Raw genomic sequence first — 16,424 nt, forward strand, 5'->3', positions numbered from 1 at the left:
TCGCATGCAAATATGTTATGAGTACGATATGATACATACATAGGTTCAACATTATGGGTACTTGTATAGTTGTATACGTCCATGATATTACAACTTTACATATAGATCCGACCTATAAGTCTATAACGGATGCAAATATGTTATAAATACGTACATACATAGGTTCAACACATAACACGTACTTTTGGGTACTTGTATACGTCGATGATATTATAACTTTACGTTTTGGTATAGTATAACTACGTTACTTTTATTTAGCTTATTTATTCATCATCTACCATAAATTTTTGGAATATTTATCATTACAAATGTTGATGAAGTTCTTTATCAATAGCTTTAACTTAAGATTTTGTACTATACTAGACAAAAGAGGTATAGCCGTATAGCCGTATAGTAAAAGCTAAAAGATAGATACCAAAAGTGGACTAGATTAGACTCATTGGAGAGTGATTATGTACACACCAAATACATACATATACAAGCCAGGGTGGAGCATTGCACATAATTTGAATACTTCAATCCGTATAAATTTTTTTTAACCAAAAAAAAAAAAAAAAAAAAAAAAAAACATTTTATGAAAAACTACCTTATAAAACACTTTTTTTTGCGAGAAACTACCTAATAAAAAAATTGTTGTAAGAAACTATCTTATAAAGGGGTAAATATTGTAAAAAACTACTATTGGTCGGAAAGTCAATGTTGACTTTCATTTTTCGGCGTTGGCCACATCACGTGTCATTCGCGTGACTTTTAATTTACCCTTTCCCTCCTTTTTTCTTAATTGGCAATTGACGTAGTCAATGCCGGAAAATAAAAGTCAACAATGACTTTTCGACCAAGGGTAGTGTCTTACAACATTTTACCCTTTTATAAGGTAGTTTCTTACAACAATTTTTTTATTAGGTAGTTGCTCGCAAAAAAAGTGGAACCAAACCAATTAAAGTTAGAAATAAATAATAGAGGGATAATACATTGTGGAATTTAATTTTTATGCATCCATCTATATATAAGATCCGGCTATTTATATAAGCAAAAAAAAATCTACTAGCATTGAGACTGTCCAATCAATTTATTTATTTATTTTTTTTATCAGGTTGGTTGATTTCTTGATAAATTGTGCGATAAAAAAAAAAAAAAAAAAAAAAAAAACTTTTCTTATCAATTTTATCAACAATTTGATATATACGATGTTATAATGGTTATAAACTTAGATTTGTCTCAATGTCATCGACATAATTTCACAATATAATATGATGTTCCGTAATTCTTAAAAGAGATTATAAATAAAAAGGCAAAGTGAGAAATGCCCTAAAAATTGAAAAGCAATTGGTAATGAGGCTGGAATTGTAGGGTTTTTTTTTTGGGGGGGGGGAGTAGGGAAGTTCTTGGCCAAGGAAGGAATTAGTAATTTGCTTTTCTACATGCACTTGTCAACTTTTTGCAATTAGCTAATAATCATGTTTATTATAAAGTAGATATGCCTTTCATAAAGAAGATTAACTCGTTTAATGAAATTATGCATGTCTACATCCATATAAAGAAGAGAAATATAGTTTGAAACTTTGCAATGTTCTTTGCATCCATACAAAGGAAGCTAAGGGCTATATGATTTAATCAATGATGGCACTCTATTTTATATACAGTGACAATCGAATTTTGACTCGAAAATCACATGCTTTGCGCAATCATTTTCAAGGAAAAAAAAAACACAAAACTTAAATGTAAAACCATATGATTTATTAATTTATTAAGTAATAACGATATCTAAACCTAGATTTTTATTAATCAATCAATAGTTTATCTAATTGTCCCACGTTGATGAAAAAGATATGACTAATATGTGGATTTAATTAAGCTAAGATCAATGAACGAAATTTTTCACAAACTCTCTTCAACCTCTGGTAAGATCGTGTGAGTATATATAACCTTATCGAGCTGAGACCTGTCTAAATATATAATCATTAATTTTGGATTATATATCAAACTATTATTACATAATGCATCTATAAAATCTTTTTTTTTTTATTAGACCTGAAGATCCGCATTGACACATTTTTTAATTTGCACAAGCTTTATACGCGGTTCAAACAAGATGACAAACATAGATCTATCAGCTTAGATACAGTCTTTTTGATTTTTGAGTATCGTGACAATAATCCTCAATCTTTTCATTTTCATTTTCATCAATAATATCACCACCTTTCAATCATTGGCCAATTATATTAATTTGATTTAATTTAAAAGGGATATTATTATTGAGATATAAAAGTACATTGATAATTTGATATAATATTATTATGAGAATATTATAGTGATATACTAGACTCGATATTATTGCCCCAAATTATGAGATATAAATGTGATACCACTAGAATCAATCTTTACTAAAAGTTCATGTAGAACAAGGTGTGATATTGTTTTTTGGTGTTTAGAGAGCCACAGGAACAGGTAATGAGAATCGATCTCAAGATCTCTTGGGAACAGAAGAGAAGCTCTAACCACTTGTAAAAATACGTGTAAATGTTTGATGAATGAGAAAAGGTGTGACCAATATTAAGACATAATCGGTTTCCATGGGAGAAACTTTAGGTGTCAATAATTAATTAGATTATGGATGGGTCTATCCGTCTACACATATATATTGATTCGTTAAATAGAATAATACGTTAATAATAAGACGAATTAAAAGTCCACCATATATATTATCTATCCTTGATCTATATATAATTATTAATAGAATTAAGTCATTGGCTAGATGACACATCACACGTGTCACATGATTTTCGTCTTTCACTTGATCAATAAATGCTAATTCTAATCTCCATAATTCTAATCTCCATCAAGGATATACACAATGAAAAAACCCTTATTAAGCTTAATAGTTAATACCATCTACTCTAAACTTTTTTTTTTAGGTAAAATAAAAAATATTAGGATGCCCTCCTTACGAAGAGTACTCCTAATGTGTAGTGCACTAGTGCTTAAACTGACGTATGTATCATAGAAGAGTTTCTCGTAAGCTCCTAATTTGTTGCTTGTGTACATCACCACTGTGGTATGTATCATAGAAGAGTTTCACACAAAAAATATGACATTTAATTTCTCATTATTTAATTTGAAACATTGCATGTTGTCAAACCAATATATACGTCACATACAAATTAAAAATATGCCTATTAATTAAAAATAATTTGTGTATAACTGTACAAGTTGGCAAAAACTTGCACGAAGCATAAAACAAGGTTGATCACCCCAAATTAATTAAGTCACATGCAAAATTCTATCTAAGGGTAATATTTAAAGAGCTAAAAAGCAAGTTATGTTTGGTTTTAAAAGGTACGAAAGATGATAGAGATTAGAGAGGGATTAAGTATGATTGTATGAACAATAAAACTTTTCGAATAGTTTTCTTCCTAGGATTTGTATACCATTCCCCATAAATCCACCAATAATTAACAAAGTTAAAGTACAAAATCAAGATTAATCAACAATAAGATTAATTTAACTTTATTATTTCTTACAAGCTTCACCATAAAATATGAACGCACCGCGTCCAACATGGACACGTTGAAATAATAATTTAAGTGTTTTTTTTTTTTTTTTTGGAATTTCCCTTTATAATATAAAAGATTTTGCTTAAAATTGCATTGAACTTACGTAGTAATTTTTTAAAATAAAGACCTATGATGGCTACTTATCTACTTTGGACATTTTAAAAAAAAAAAAAATAATAATAAAGGGGATGAAGTTGATTAGCAAATGATAGAGGTCCAAATATATGCTACATTTTGACTGATTTATATTAAAGTTGTACTATATAATATATCAAAATGCACATATATAAATAATATAAACTATGGTCCGCTTAAAAGATCAAATGAAATTATGAAAGTGAAGTTTATGGTTCATGTTAGTTGTAGTATCATGAGATATGAAAATTTGCATGCAACTTTCTCAAAAGCAACTTATAAAGTAGATTGCAAGGAAATAACATCAATAAAATCAGAAAAGAAGAGTAGCCAAATTACTCAATTATGCCAATAATTGGACTGCGCTAAGATAGTTTGTACTTTTTTATTTCATTCTCCAAAAGATTGACTATGTATAATTGTGAAAATAATCTTATCTGAAAAACATCTCACATCTTTACTAAAGAAAAAATTGATAATTGATACGTACATGACTACGTAGGTTAAGTTGAGTGGGTTGTGTACGTAAATAATACTACTTGTTTGAGGTAAAGGAAAAAAAAAAAACAATCAAAGATAAGTTTGTAATTATGTGTAGTTGACAGTACTGTAAAAACGGTTTGACAGTTCGGTTTGAAATCGGTTCGGTTTAAAATCGGTTCAAATGTCTTACGGGTCGGTTTCAGTTCGGTTTAAATAATTATCGGTTCGATTCGGTTTCGGTTTATTCTTGAACGGTTTAAATTCGGTTCGGGTTGTAAACGGTTCGGGTAGTAAACGGTCCGGTGCAAACGGGTTACGGTTTGTTAACAGTTCGGTGTAAACGGTTTTTATCCCGGTTTAAATTCGGTCCGGGTTGTAAACGGTTCGGGTAGTAAACGGTACAGGTTGCGGTTTGTTAACGGTTTTTGTCCGGTTACAACACTTTGGTTCTTTTTTGGTTCAGTTTTATTTTAGTTCGGTTTATAACTGGTTCGGTTCGTTAACGGGTACGGTTCTTCTACGATCTAACATTATTTGGATCGGTTTTATTTCAGGTTTACTAAATTACGGTTCGGGTCTGTTTTTTATTTCAAAAAATCGGTTTTTTATCGAGTCGTTCAAAAAACCCCTTATAGGAAGTGGTTTGTAACGGTTCGAATTATAAGCGATTCAGTTCATAAACGGTTCGGTTTATAAGCGGTTCAGTTTATAATCAGTTCGGTTTATAAACGGTTTGGTGCAAACGGGTTGCAGTTTGTTAACGGTTCGGTGTAAACGGTTTTTATGCCAGTTTAAACGATTTCGGGTTAGAAACGGTTCGGTTCATTTTCGGTTCGGTTTTCCTTTCAGTTCGGTTTAGATTTGGTTCGGTTCTTAAACGGTTTAACGTTTACTCGGATCGGTTCGGTTTCGGTTTTACTAACATGCGGTTCGGGTCGGTTTTCGGTTTCATAAAATCGGTTTTTAATCGGTTCGGTTCTCATTCGAATCGGTTGAAACGGTTCGGTTTCACCAGTTCGGTTCGGTTTTTGACAGTGCTAGTAGTTGAAGATGAGTAGGTTGGGGTTAGTTGTCCATTATGACAACTTGTCAAGAACCACAATACTTAAGTTGAAGGCATAATATGATGTCTTCACCAAAAAAAAGAAGGATTAATGGGGTTTATGATATCCTTTGAGATTCTTTTACACGCTAGCTAGTTTAATTAGTTAGTTACTAGTTTTTTTTTTTTTTTTTTTTTTTTTTTTTTTTTTTTTTTTTTTTTTTTTTTTTTAAGATAGCTATTCTCTATCGTTATTGCTTGTGTACTCCTTAACTCTCTATACAAGTATACAACCAAAGTTCAAATCTATTCAATCTCTTAATATAGTCGTATTTTTTGAAAACAAGTGATTTTTGCTCCTAAAATTTTAAATTCTATTCATACTTAGGCAATAGGCACCCCATTACTTTAACATTCTTCTAACAAAATCAAGACACAAAAATTGAAGGTCTTATGTTCACTTTTGTATTCCGTTTAAATGCTGTTTATACTAATTTAAGTGTAACTTTTTTTTTTTTTGGAGGGGGGGGGGGGGGGGGGTTGGGGGGGGGGAGGAGGAGATATATAGAACACGATCATTTTTCTTTGAAATTCAATCTCCTACTAAGCTATATAATACTTTGTGAAAAAGAACCGATACACACAAACTACACCTTGGAACCAAGTCAACAACGATACTGATAAAGTAAAAAAATATTCATAGGTTTCTACCATCAACTTAAGCTTTTAATTGAGTTAGTCCTTCAATAATGCAATATCATATTGCAGCCAGCGTGACACAAAAGGTCAGATGTTCAAATCTCATCCACCCCCACCCTCACCCTCACCCTCACTTTCAAGTGAAATATTAAGTGCTAGAGCCCTTTTATAGATGGTTTATCTCTTATTAGCTTGATTTTTTAGGATACCTTTGTGTTATTAAACGAACAACCCTTGAATGCATCGTGTATTTGGATATATATAGCAATCTCTCGGACAGCCCAGTAATAGGTCGTAAATTGTAATGAGGTGCTGCGATTTTATTATGGACATGTAGTAAAGTTGGGCTTTGAAATAAAAGCAACCACCTGCACAAGTCTTGTGGGCCAAAACAATATGGTATAGTTCGTGGCTTCGTGCGAGTTAGCATCCTTAAAATTGTCCGCATGTTTCGTTTTATGACTAGATTGAGTATTGACCTTGTGGTTTTTTTTGGGGTGCAAAGAGCACGGTAAAAAGCATTCGATCCTAAAACTTGTGTCGTTCTGCACTTCTGCTTCTCCTGCTTCACAAAAAATTAAGTACCACCCTCTAAAACTAGGTTAGATTTGGAAGATCAATAGGCACATACCTCATCATTTTTATTTATTTTTACTTACAATATTTTTCATTTTTCGCAATGAATATAACATTTTGACTTTATGTACTTCATCTGTTAACTTTGATTATACTTTTAAATATATACTCTCCTTATCCCAAAATAATTGACATAGTCAAACTTTACACATATACATAACAATGCACTACCTTTAACCTTACTTATATATGACTAAATAGTATATGAAAATTTTTATTAATACCAAATTAAAAACATATTTTATGTTAGAATGTTTTAATACGTTAGTATAAAGCTATTGTCAAAGTTAATATATGCATAGTGAAAAAAAGTCCATCATACCACTTATTATGGGACAAAGGGAATATGTGTAAATATCTATATTAAATATTGTTGAATTGATCTAAATATATATTTTAAAAGTGTAATTTAATTTTTTTTATTATTAATTGATGTACATAAACACTATGGAGTATAGATTACAAATATTGTTGTTGTTGTACTTTAGTATTCGACATGGCAAGTTGTGTTATGAATACCCTTTCTTCGTAATTACAATTGTAGTTTAGATCTCAGTGGAAGACAACAAATGCAAGGGGCTAGGTGTGTATCTGTTACGGAGTATAAATTTACAAAATTATGAGATCACAAAACCAAATTTAGTACATATGCTTGATATCAAATCCAATCCATATCGTACTTGATATATTAAATAAAGTGCAAAACTCACTTCTTCAAAGACATACACATCAAACCATATAATTAAACCGTTGGAATTTAAACCATTTATAAGTAACTTTGTCACTATTCTTTATGGTGCATAGTTACCTATCTAAGCGGCTAAGGCTATTCACGAATAAAGAATTAAAGAGTGCTTAGAGAAACACAATCACAACTAAAGCTCACACCCTTATTTTTATTTTTGTTGCTAGGGAAGGAATTGAAATTGAAGTTGAAATTTCCTCATAAGTCATACTAGTAAACCCTATATGGCAAAAAAATCACGTGAGAAGCGCATGATACTAGGGCTTAAGCAGGGTTTAAGCTCTCATTTCATTCACACTCAATCACTTTCTGACAACCTCATTTCCAGAAAACCTCTGAAATCTCCATGAAAATGGAACTCAAATGAATTTATGAAACCCTCAAATCTTCAACAAATTCTCTCATTTCCCTTCAATCACTAAAAACCCTAATTCCCCAATTTCAACCCCACCACAATGAATTCTCTCACCTCAAAATCAAAACCCATTTACCAATTTCTCCTATCTAGATCCTCCCCTTCTTCCTCACCCTCAAAAATACTCTGTATTTCTCTTTTTTCAACTTCATCTTCATCAGCATCACCCAATTCTTGCAAGAATTACTCTTCCGCTCCTTCGCCGTCGCGGCGGCACGACGAAGTGAGCAAGAATGTGAAGGTTTCAGTGTGGTGGGATATCGAGAATTGCTCCGTACCAAATGGGATTAACGTGTTTAAGATCACCCATGGCATAACTTCAGCTATTAGAGAAAATGGGATTAAGGGTCCTGTTCAAGTTACCGCTTTTGGGGATGTTGTATGTCTTAGTAGGGCTAATCAGGAAGCTTTGACTAGCACTGGTGTTAATCTTGTTCACATTCCTCGTGGTATATTTACTCTCTCCTCTCTATTGTTATTTTGGAATTTAGAGGTGTTTAATTGTTGTTGTGTTTTCAATTGTAGATTACCAATTTTGTGTGATTTTGTAATTTTTATTGTTGTTGTAGGTAATTTGTTGTTGGGCTTTGATTATTTATTGTTAAGGGCATAATTGGTAGGAAGATATTTAGAAAGGATGGAATTATTATACTTAAAGAAGGTGTAATTTAGGCAATTTTATGCTAATGCTTAGATTGATTTGTCTGGTTTTTTGTCTTAATTGTATTCAGTACAAATGGGAAAGTTTCACATTGCTTTGTCTCATCAAATTGGTTGCTTAGAATATTGGTTAGTGGCTACAAGTATATTGAAAATGAACTGAACTATGCGTTGGAGCATTTGGTAGGTCTCTCCTTGAGTATATGACTTGTGTTTTATTAGTTGTTTGTTGATTTCAGTTTGTAAACTTTGCATTGATCTTAAGGAGTTGATGCACACAATAATATTCCAAATTTATACTCCGTACATGCTGGATTATATTTCTAGGGACTTGGTATTTTGCGCAATTGATTAAGAACATCAATGTATGGTAGCGAGGTTTCTCTTATAGTTTTAATGGCATTAACGCTATCCCATCCTCCATCCTGGGCTCCTGGCTTAGGGTTATACTGGTACATGAATGTGGAATTAATCTGTGTAAATGTTGAGTGCGCGCGCGTTGTTTTCAACAATATCTATTGGCTACTAAGTTAACTATAGGTAGTAGGTATGAATATGATATTTGATGGTAAGAGACCAGTGAGAGAACCATTTGTTTCTTCATTCAATTTTCCAGTTCTTAACTTTCTGAGCTTCTTAAAAGGAGGCCTAATTTTAATTTTAATGGAGTGGGTATAACAATTAAAGAGCTTCAGTAATGTTGGATCTGCAAATGTTATTTCTTTTTACTTTGTTTTGTTAATGCAAATTGCTAAATTGAGATCAATGTTTGAAAGGTTTATTGCAAGAGTCGGTTAGTGATGCTGAGTATTTTAGGGAAAGACATAAGGGTGGAATTCTTCTGTATTCTATTTGATATGACTTTTCTAATGGCCATCTCAAATATCTTGGAAGTACCTGTTGGTGTTAGTCTGCATATCAGTTTTCAGCACTTTTGGCAATTTGCTACAGATGCCTCATATATATGCTATATTGCTATTTTCTTGACTATTTATTGTAATTTGTTTTTTTTTTTTTTTTTATAAAATCTATTCAAAAGACATTTTCTCTGGTCTGTTAGGTGAAGCTTATATATTTTGTGCTGTGTTTATCTTGGCAGGTGGAAAGAATAGCGCTGATAGGTCCCTTATTGTGGATCTTATGTATTGGGTGTGTCAAAATCCTCCACCTGCACATATCTTTTTGATATCAGGTGACAGGGATTTTGCCGGTATCTTACACAAATTGAGAATGAACAACTACAATATACTCCTTGCTGCAAATACAGAAGGCAGGCATAATCTTAGTGTCCTTTGCAGTGCTGCAAGCATCATGTGGAACTGGAATGAATTAGCTAGAGGGGAACATTTAATTGGCTGGCATTATAACCAACCTCCAGATGGCCCCTTCAATTCTTGGTATGGCCACCACAGAGGGCCTTTTGAAGATCCCTATGAAGTATCTGACAATTCATCTAAGGTCGAGGTCTCCTCGGAGTCTAATTATCATCCGGTTCCTGTAGTAGTTTTGAGGCAGCTACGTCGTATTATTAATGCATATCCCAAAGGACTTACCATTGGTGAATTTCGAAATGAACTGGTCAAAATGAAAGTGCCTATTGGTAAAAATTACTATGGTCATAATAAACTCTCTGTGTTTCTGATGTCTGTACCCCACATTTTAAAGATTGAATCTGGTCATAATGGTATGTATTTTATACGTCCTGTAGCTCCAAAAGTTCGAAAATCTGTAGAAGGAAATGGTACTTCTGTAGGGTCCACTTCTGAAAAGAAACAGGAAGTAGGGGTGACTAGAAAAGAATATGGTCAGGCTAACACAATTACTAGAATGGAGGATATTAACCCACAATTGCCCGTGTCACCATATATTGACCGTGGAGAAAGAACACTGGAAGATATGGGAGGAAATGTGACTCCTGAAAATAAAGTGTTGGATGTTGCTCAAAAAGACGATCAAGTTGCTTCTACTAATGCAGAGGTAGTTGAAATTCCCGTGGCTCCAAAGGAAGAACAACATTTGCTAAGTAAATTTGGTATGTTAAAACAACTATGGTTTGGCACTGGTACAGATGCTGAAGAGACAAGATTAACCAAGGATGTCAAGGATGCCAAAAGTAAAATACATGATAAATCCGATGCTTCTCCAGGATTCATTAGAAGGGTGATAAGCTGGTGTAATCCTTGGAGGAATTCATCTGTCAAGAAATCAACTGAAATATCCAGCCAAGAGCCAGGCTGTATAGAAGAAGACTCACAGATGCTAGATGGCGCTTTACATTCAAAGAGACATGATCTGTTCTGTAAGGATACTTTCTGGAGCGCTATTCAATCATTCTTAAGATCACGCAGAGGATCAGACATTGTCTTAAACTCATCATCCAGGTATTCATGTCACACTATATTTTCAAATTATGCATTTGACTTTATATTAGTTCATGTGTGTACCCAATACCTTGCTTTTAGATTTTTAAATGGTGTTTTATGGTTATCTGCCCCTCTACTTTAAATTCCAGACTCCTGTCCTGCTAGTTGGTTCTATTAATAACTTTCAAGAACTGGTCTTCATTGATAATTCTCTTATGATGTTAATCCAAATTTAGCATGATTTAAAGGACAAATGACTTGCTTCCAGGATCAGCTGTCTGTTTGCACATATTCTGAATGTTGTCATCAGTTTGTTCAAGTTAAGATGTATTTTATCTTTTTTGTTGGGAAAATTTGTCAAAAACCTCCTTATAAAAGCACTTTTTTGTGAGAAACCTCCTTATATTTTTCTTTTTGGAAGATCATACCCTAAAACATTTTTTTTTTTTTAACGAATTCATACCTCTATGCTGGAAATGGGGTTTAACCCGGTTTTCAGGCATTGACTACCCAACCCCACCCAGAAAACCACCCTCTCCTCAGCCCCACCCAAGAAACCGCCCCCCTCCTTTCCTTCCTTAGGGTTTAGGGTGGTTAGAGTATGGGTTTTGGGTTTGGGCGCGGCTAAGGGCAGAGGAAGGGGTAGGGGGGTCATTTCAAGGTGGGAGGATAGGGAGGGAGCGTACTGTGGAAAACAGAAGGGGTGGGTAATCAGGGTGGAGGAAAGGTGGGGTGGGGAAAGGGGAGGAGAGGGGTCTCGGGGTAGGGTCGCTGGCATGGGAGGTTTGGGCGTCAGCACCGACAGTGGAGGGGAGAGGGGTGGCTGGGGCTGTTCAGTAGGCTGCCATGGAAAGGGATGGGCTTTTGGGGAAGAGCGAGGGGTGGTTGCCGTGAAAGGGCGGTTTTGTGGGTGGGGTTGAGGAGGGGGGTGGTTTTGTGGGTGGGGTTGGGGTAGTCAACGCCGGAAAGCTGGATCAAGCCCCTTTTTCCGGCATAAGGTATGACTTCGCAAAAATAAAATGATTAAGGTATGATCTCAAAAAAAAAAGAAAAATAAATAAATAAATAAATAAATAAAAAAGAGGTTTCTCACAACAAAGTGCTTTTATAAGGAGCTTTCAGACAAAATTTCCTTTTGGTTACTGTGTAATATAGAGCAATACAGTTTGGTTTGGTCAAATCCATTTGACTATTGTCTATGGGTTTACATTGAGAGATTGAGACCCTTGGTTTAAACTTGGTAACTGGTACAATTAGGCTACCAACGCTTTATAGAGTTCAATTTATGAATTTGATACTGTCGAGAGGCAAAGGCTTCTTTAACAGGCTACCCACTCTGTTGAGAGACTGGGGTATCACAATTTCATAGATGAGTTTCTGCTTCTTATCGAGTCTTTTCATTTGGGAAATTTGTAAATTTTATTAACTTTTAAACTTGTCCAAAGGATATCTGAACACTACTCCTGAATTTACACCAGTACCTGGGGTTACCCTATAGCAGGGAAATCCATTGCAAAAACTTGATCGAATCACCCTCCACAGCAGCCACAAGACCATAAATCATGTTGGAGCAAGGTTCGAGGCCTCAGCCTTTTGATCAAATGTTTTCATGTGTTGTAACTTAGATGATGTGAAGTGAGGGAAGTTTCCAACTGGAAACCAGTTTTATTTTCAGACCAAAGCACATAAGTGGTGGCTACAATTGTAGCTTTATCAAGTATGGCCAAAAGCTTCTTACCCTTTACATATTTCATAAACCACTTCTCTTTTCATGAGGTAAGGGAAAATATTGCTTTCTGATGTAAAATAAGAATAACCCCTGGCTTCCCTTGTAAAAGGACAATTAAGAATGAATGAAGCTTTTATCCTGAAACAGAGGATGGAAATTAAGATCATTATGCTGAGCAAGCTTCTTAAATGTTTGAGAGAGCCCTTCTATGCAGAAAATAAGTGGGTAGGACTAATCAGCCTCATCAAGCTGTTTTTACACCAATAATTTATTAATGTCCGAGTACAATACTTTTTATGCACACCAATCCATGATTTCTACCATCTGATTAGGGAAACAAAATAATTGTTGATGTGACAGTGAGAGGGTAAATTGTAGCTTCTCAGCTCACAAATAATACACTTTCCTATAGCTAAAGCATAGATTAATAGAATCCTCCTTCTGGCATATTTCTTCAAGTCATGGGTTAACAGAATATCTTCAGAGATGTGTATCCCTGGACAAAGGCCCTGCTCAGGTGCCCTATAGAACCTAAACAACTTCCTAAAATCCTTCAATTTAGAATACAGTTTGATAATCACCTTATACAATATATTAATATGTAATAGTTATTCAATTCCTGCTTTAGTCTAGTAATTTGTTTCCAATATTCTCTATAATTTAATGTCCAATGTCTCACTACTGTATTGCTATTTCAAGAGGCTTCACAGAAAGCTCTAAAGTGGATCAACCACGATTCTTGGAATAAGTGTGGCAGAAATTTTGCAAAAAAATGGGTTCATAAAATCAATAGTTTCTGTTGATTTTGATGCTTCTATGTTCAAGATATATGCTATTTGCTAATTCTGGGATTTATCTTAGGGGACAACTTGCTGAAAGGCTTCAGAAGGAAGGACCTTTCAGTGTTCGACCTTTGCAAGAAAGTGATCTTCATCACTTGATTGATTTACTAGTTTCAGAAAAGGAATGGATCAAGGAGTTCCCTACTCAAACTCCTCGATTTAAAATTTTTCTCCCTACTGTGGAGAGCACTAAAGAAGTTCCACCTCAGAATGTGCAGCCTCAACGTTCAAATGGATTAAGTTCTATCTTCAAGAGTTCATCTTCAGTAGAAAAACCTGAAACCAAGGTTTCCTCTGATGTGCACAAGAAGCCCTCTGAAAGCTCCAGAGGTGATGTCCTAGCAGATTGTCAGAAGCTTTTGGATGAACTTTTATCACAAAACCCTGATGGCTTCAACATGGGAGTCTTCAAAAAGTCTTTCCTTTATAAGTATGGATATTCTCTTGATCACCAAAAGCTTGGTTACCCAAAACTGGTATCCCTCCTACAAATAATGCCTGGGGTGAAAATTATGGGTGGTTATATTTATTCGGATAGTGTGGTTTATTCTATTGGTATTGAGTCTTTAGGCCTTACAGATCAGTCGCCAGGTCCTGATAGCGATGTGTCTGATTCACCACGGAAGAATGTGGATGGTGAATCTCCATGGGAAGAACTTGGGCCTGTTGCGAAACAGGAAAGTGAATTCTCTCCAAGCCAAGTGAATGGTAAATATGAGCCTTTTGTATCAGATGATGATGAATTTTCAGAATGGGAAGAGGACATAACTACATCCCAAGTCAAAGCAGAAGATCAAAATAGGTCAAGGATGGATGAGGAAGATAGCTCGCTGCTGCAAATCTTGGATTCATGGTACAGCACCAAGGACGAAAGCGAACCTCAGGATCATGGTTCTCATGCCGAGGGTTTAGTAGATTGTTCTGAGGAATCTGAGCCGCCTCAAACATCCAACAGTACCAACACTAGTGTCCAAGGTAAAGCTGCTGCTCTTTCTGCTTCTGCATTTAACCATGCACGAAAGCAGAGCTCACGAAAGAGCTATATGTTTGTTGCAGATCCTATAGAGACTAAGAAGGACAAGCTGATTGATGGAATTTTGGGTAGCTTGAAGAAGTCAGGAGATTCAAAGGTACAAGAGTGAACTAGTCTATTCCTCTTTTTAGGTAACATAAAAAAATTACCAAATTGCTAGTTAATTCAAGATATTATTTCTGAATGAGATGATATCCACTTTTTACACATTATGAAAATAAGATCATTACTATGAGATGCTAATTTTAGCCATTTAACTGGATCGTCAATAGCTTTTCCAATGAAAGTATTGGCTACATCCATGAATTGACTTGAGTATTTTTTTTTTTATTTAATATTGATACATTTACCAAAACTATTAATGTGATACTACACAGGGTATAACGTAAGGTGCAAAGATATTTATGGTTTATATTTTATTTTTTTCTTAACTCAAAATTTAATGCCTCTGTGGATTCCGACTTTGGTAGTTTTCCTTTAGATTTTCTTTATAATACCTACATTGAAGTACTCGTATTGGATTTGAAACTATTTTATGCATCTCATTTGGAACACCTTTTACTGATTTATGAAGAGATGTGTGTGCAACTGTGCGTGTTTTATACCGGCATATGTAGTGCATGCACTGAACGTACTTATTAATCTTGTGTAATTGTATACAACATCATTCATTTTTTCTCAATAACTAGTAATTTGCGGAAGTTGTCGGGTGTTGTAGTTATCCAAGAAGAGATCCGGACCCACAGTCCATTAATTTGGCCATAAAAGCCCATTGCGGTGATGCAGCCCACTTGACAATACATAATACAAGCAATCGTGGTATTTCACATATTCTTAAGTGCACACTCATGCACCTACAAATAGGTGTAACAACAGCACAATATGAACATTAGCTTTTCAGAAAGTGAACATTAGATTTTTTCTTCTTTATTTTTCTCCTTCATTTTTTATTTTCTCTCTCCTCTGTTTTTTTAATTTTCCCCCTTTTTTACACTTTTTTAATTGAATTTGTTTCTTACAACATGAAAGTAGCTATTAGGTATGATTTTTTGTGTAAATTTCGATTTTGTGCTTTAATTTTGATTGATTAAGTTATATATGAATCTTTGAATTCACAAATTATACTCTATTTTTTCTCCTTCCTTCTTTAATTCCTTTTTCCTCTGTTTTTTTCCCTATTTTTCTCGTTTTTTTCGATTTAACGATTGAATATGTTACTTACAATATGGAATTGGTTGTTTATTTAATTTTTTAAATTCATATGAATTGATTTTTTTTTTATTTAGCTTCGATCAATTTCATTTGTGTATGAATTTCATTTGATTTTGTGCATTTTTTTAATCAATGAACATAATCATGCAAAATATGAACATATGCATAGATTCCCTTAAATATGAACATTAGTTTTTCAGAAAGTGAACATAAGCATAAAACATATGAACATATGCATTTCAGAAAGTAAACATAACAATTCAAAATATGAACGTAAGTATTGGTTTCCATAAAGTGAATATAACAAATTAAAAGGTGAACATATGCTAAAAAAATATGATCATATGCATTTAAGAGAGAGAAGATATGCATAAATAGACTTAATGAAAACAACAAATATTTACTATGAATATTTACATTATGAACATATAAAATATTATTATGAATATAAGGCATTTTATTATGAACATAAAAAATTGAAGAAATAAAAATAATATGATTATGAAACATATACATCATAATTCATAAGTATTAAAAATATGAACATATGAATTCAAAATATGAGCATATGCATTGGTTCATTTTTAAATGCGTATGAACATAATTAAGCATTTCAGAAGGTGAATACATACATAAAAAAAATATGAACATATGAATTTAGAAAGTGAATATAAGCATTTTAGAAAGTTTACAAACGGATTCAAAATATGAACATAAGAATTCAAAATATAAACATGCATTTCGAAATGTGGACATAAAATATCCGTTTAATTTCACTAATTTTTTTGACAATTCCAATAATAAATTTCGAACAATATTCAAACAAAATTAAGTGATAATCATATAAATTCAAACAAAATTAAGTGAAATTTACAT

At 33.6% G+C, this 16,424-nt stretch overlaps 1 protein-coding gene across 4 annotated transcripts; it reads left to right on the forward strand.

Moving 5' to 3' along the window:
• Positions 1 to 7,573: 7,573 nt before the first annotated feature.
• Positions 7,574 to 15,650, forward strand: LOC110682046. 4 transcript variants are annotated; one of them, XM_021858259.1, is made up of 5 exons: positions 7,574 to 8,158; positions 9,469 to 10,750; positions 13,323 to 14,278; positions 14,360 to 14,433; positions 15,055 to 15,648. In XM_021858259.1, exons 1-5 carry the CDS (start codon positions 7,750 to 7,752, stop codon positions 15,088 to 15,090), a joined length of 2,757 nt encoding a protein of 918 aa, XP_021713951.1. In that variant the 5' UTR covers positions 7,574 to 7,749; the 3' UTR covers positions 15,091 to 15,648. The 4 variants fall into 4 exon arrangements, with proteins under 4 accessions (XP_021713951.1, XP_021713948.1, XP_021713952.1 ...); XM_021858256.1 differs by having other exon boundaries at positions 13,323 to 14,433; positions 15,055 to 15,650; XM_021858260.1 differs by lacking the exon at positions 15,055 to 15,648 and having other exon boundaries at positions 14,360 to 14,747.
• Positions 15,651 to 16,424: the final 774 nt, after the last annotated feature.

The sequence above is a fragment of the Chenopodium quinoa genome, unplaced genomic scaffold, assembly GCF_001683475.1.
Source record: "Chenopodium quinoa cultivar QQ74 unplaced genomic scaffold, ASM168347v1, whole genome shotgun sequence".
In the NCBI taxonomy this organism is placed as follows: domain Eukaryota; kingdom Viridiplantae; phylum Streptophyta; class Magnoliopsida; order Caryophyllales; family Amaranthaceae; genus Chenopodium; species Chenopodium quinoa.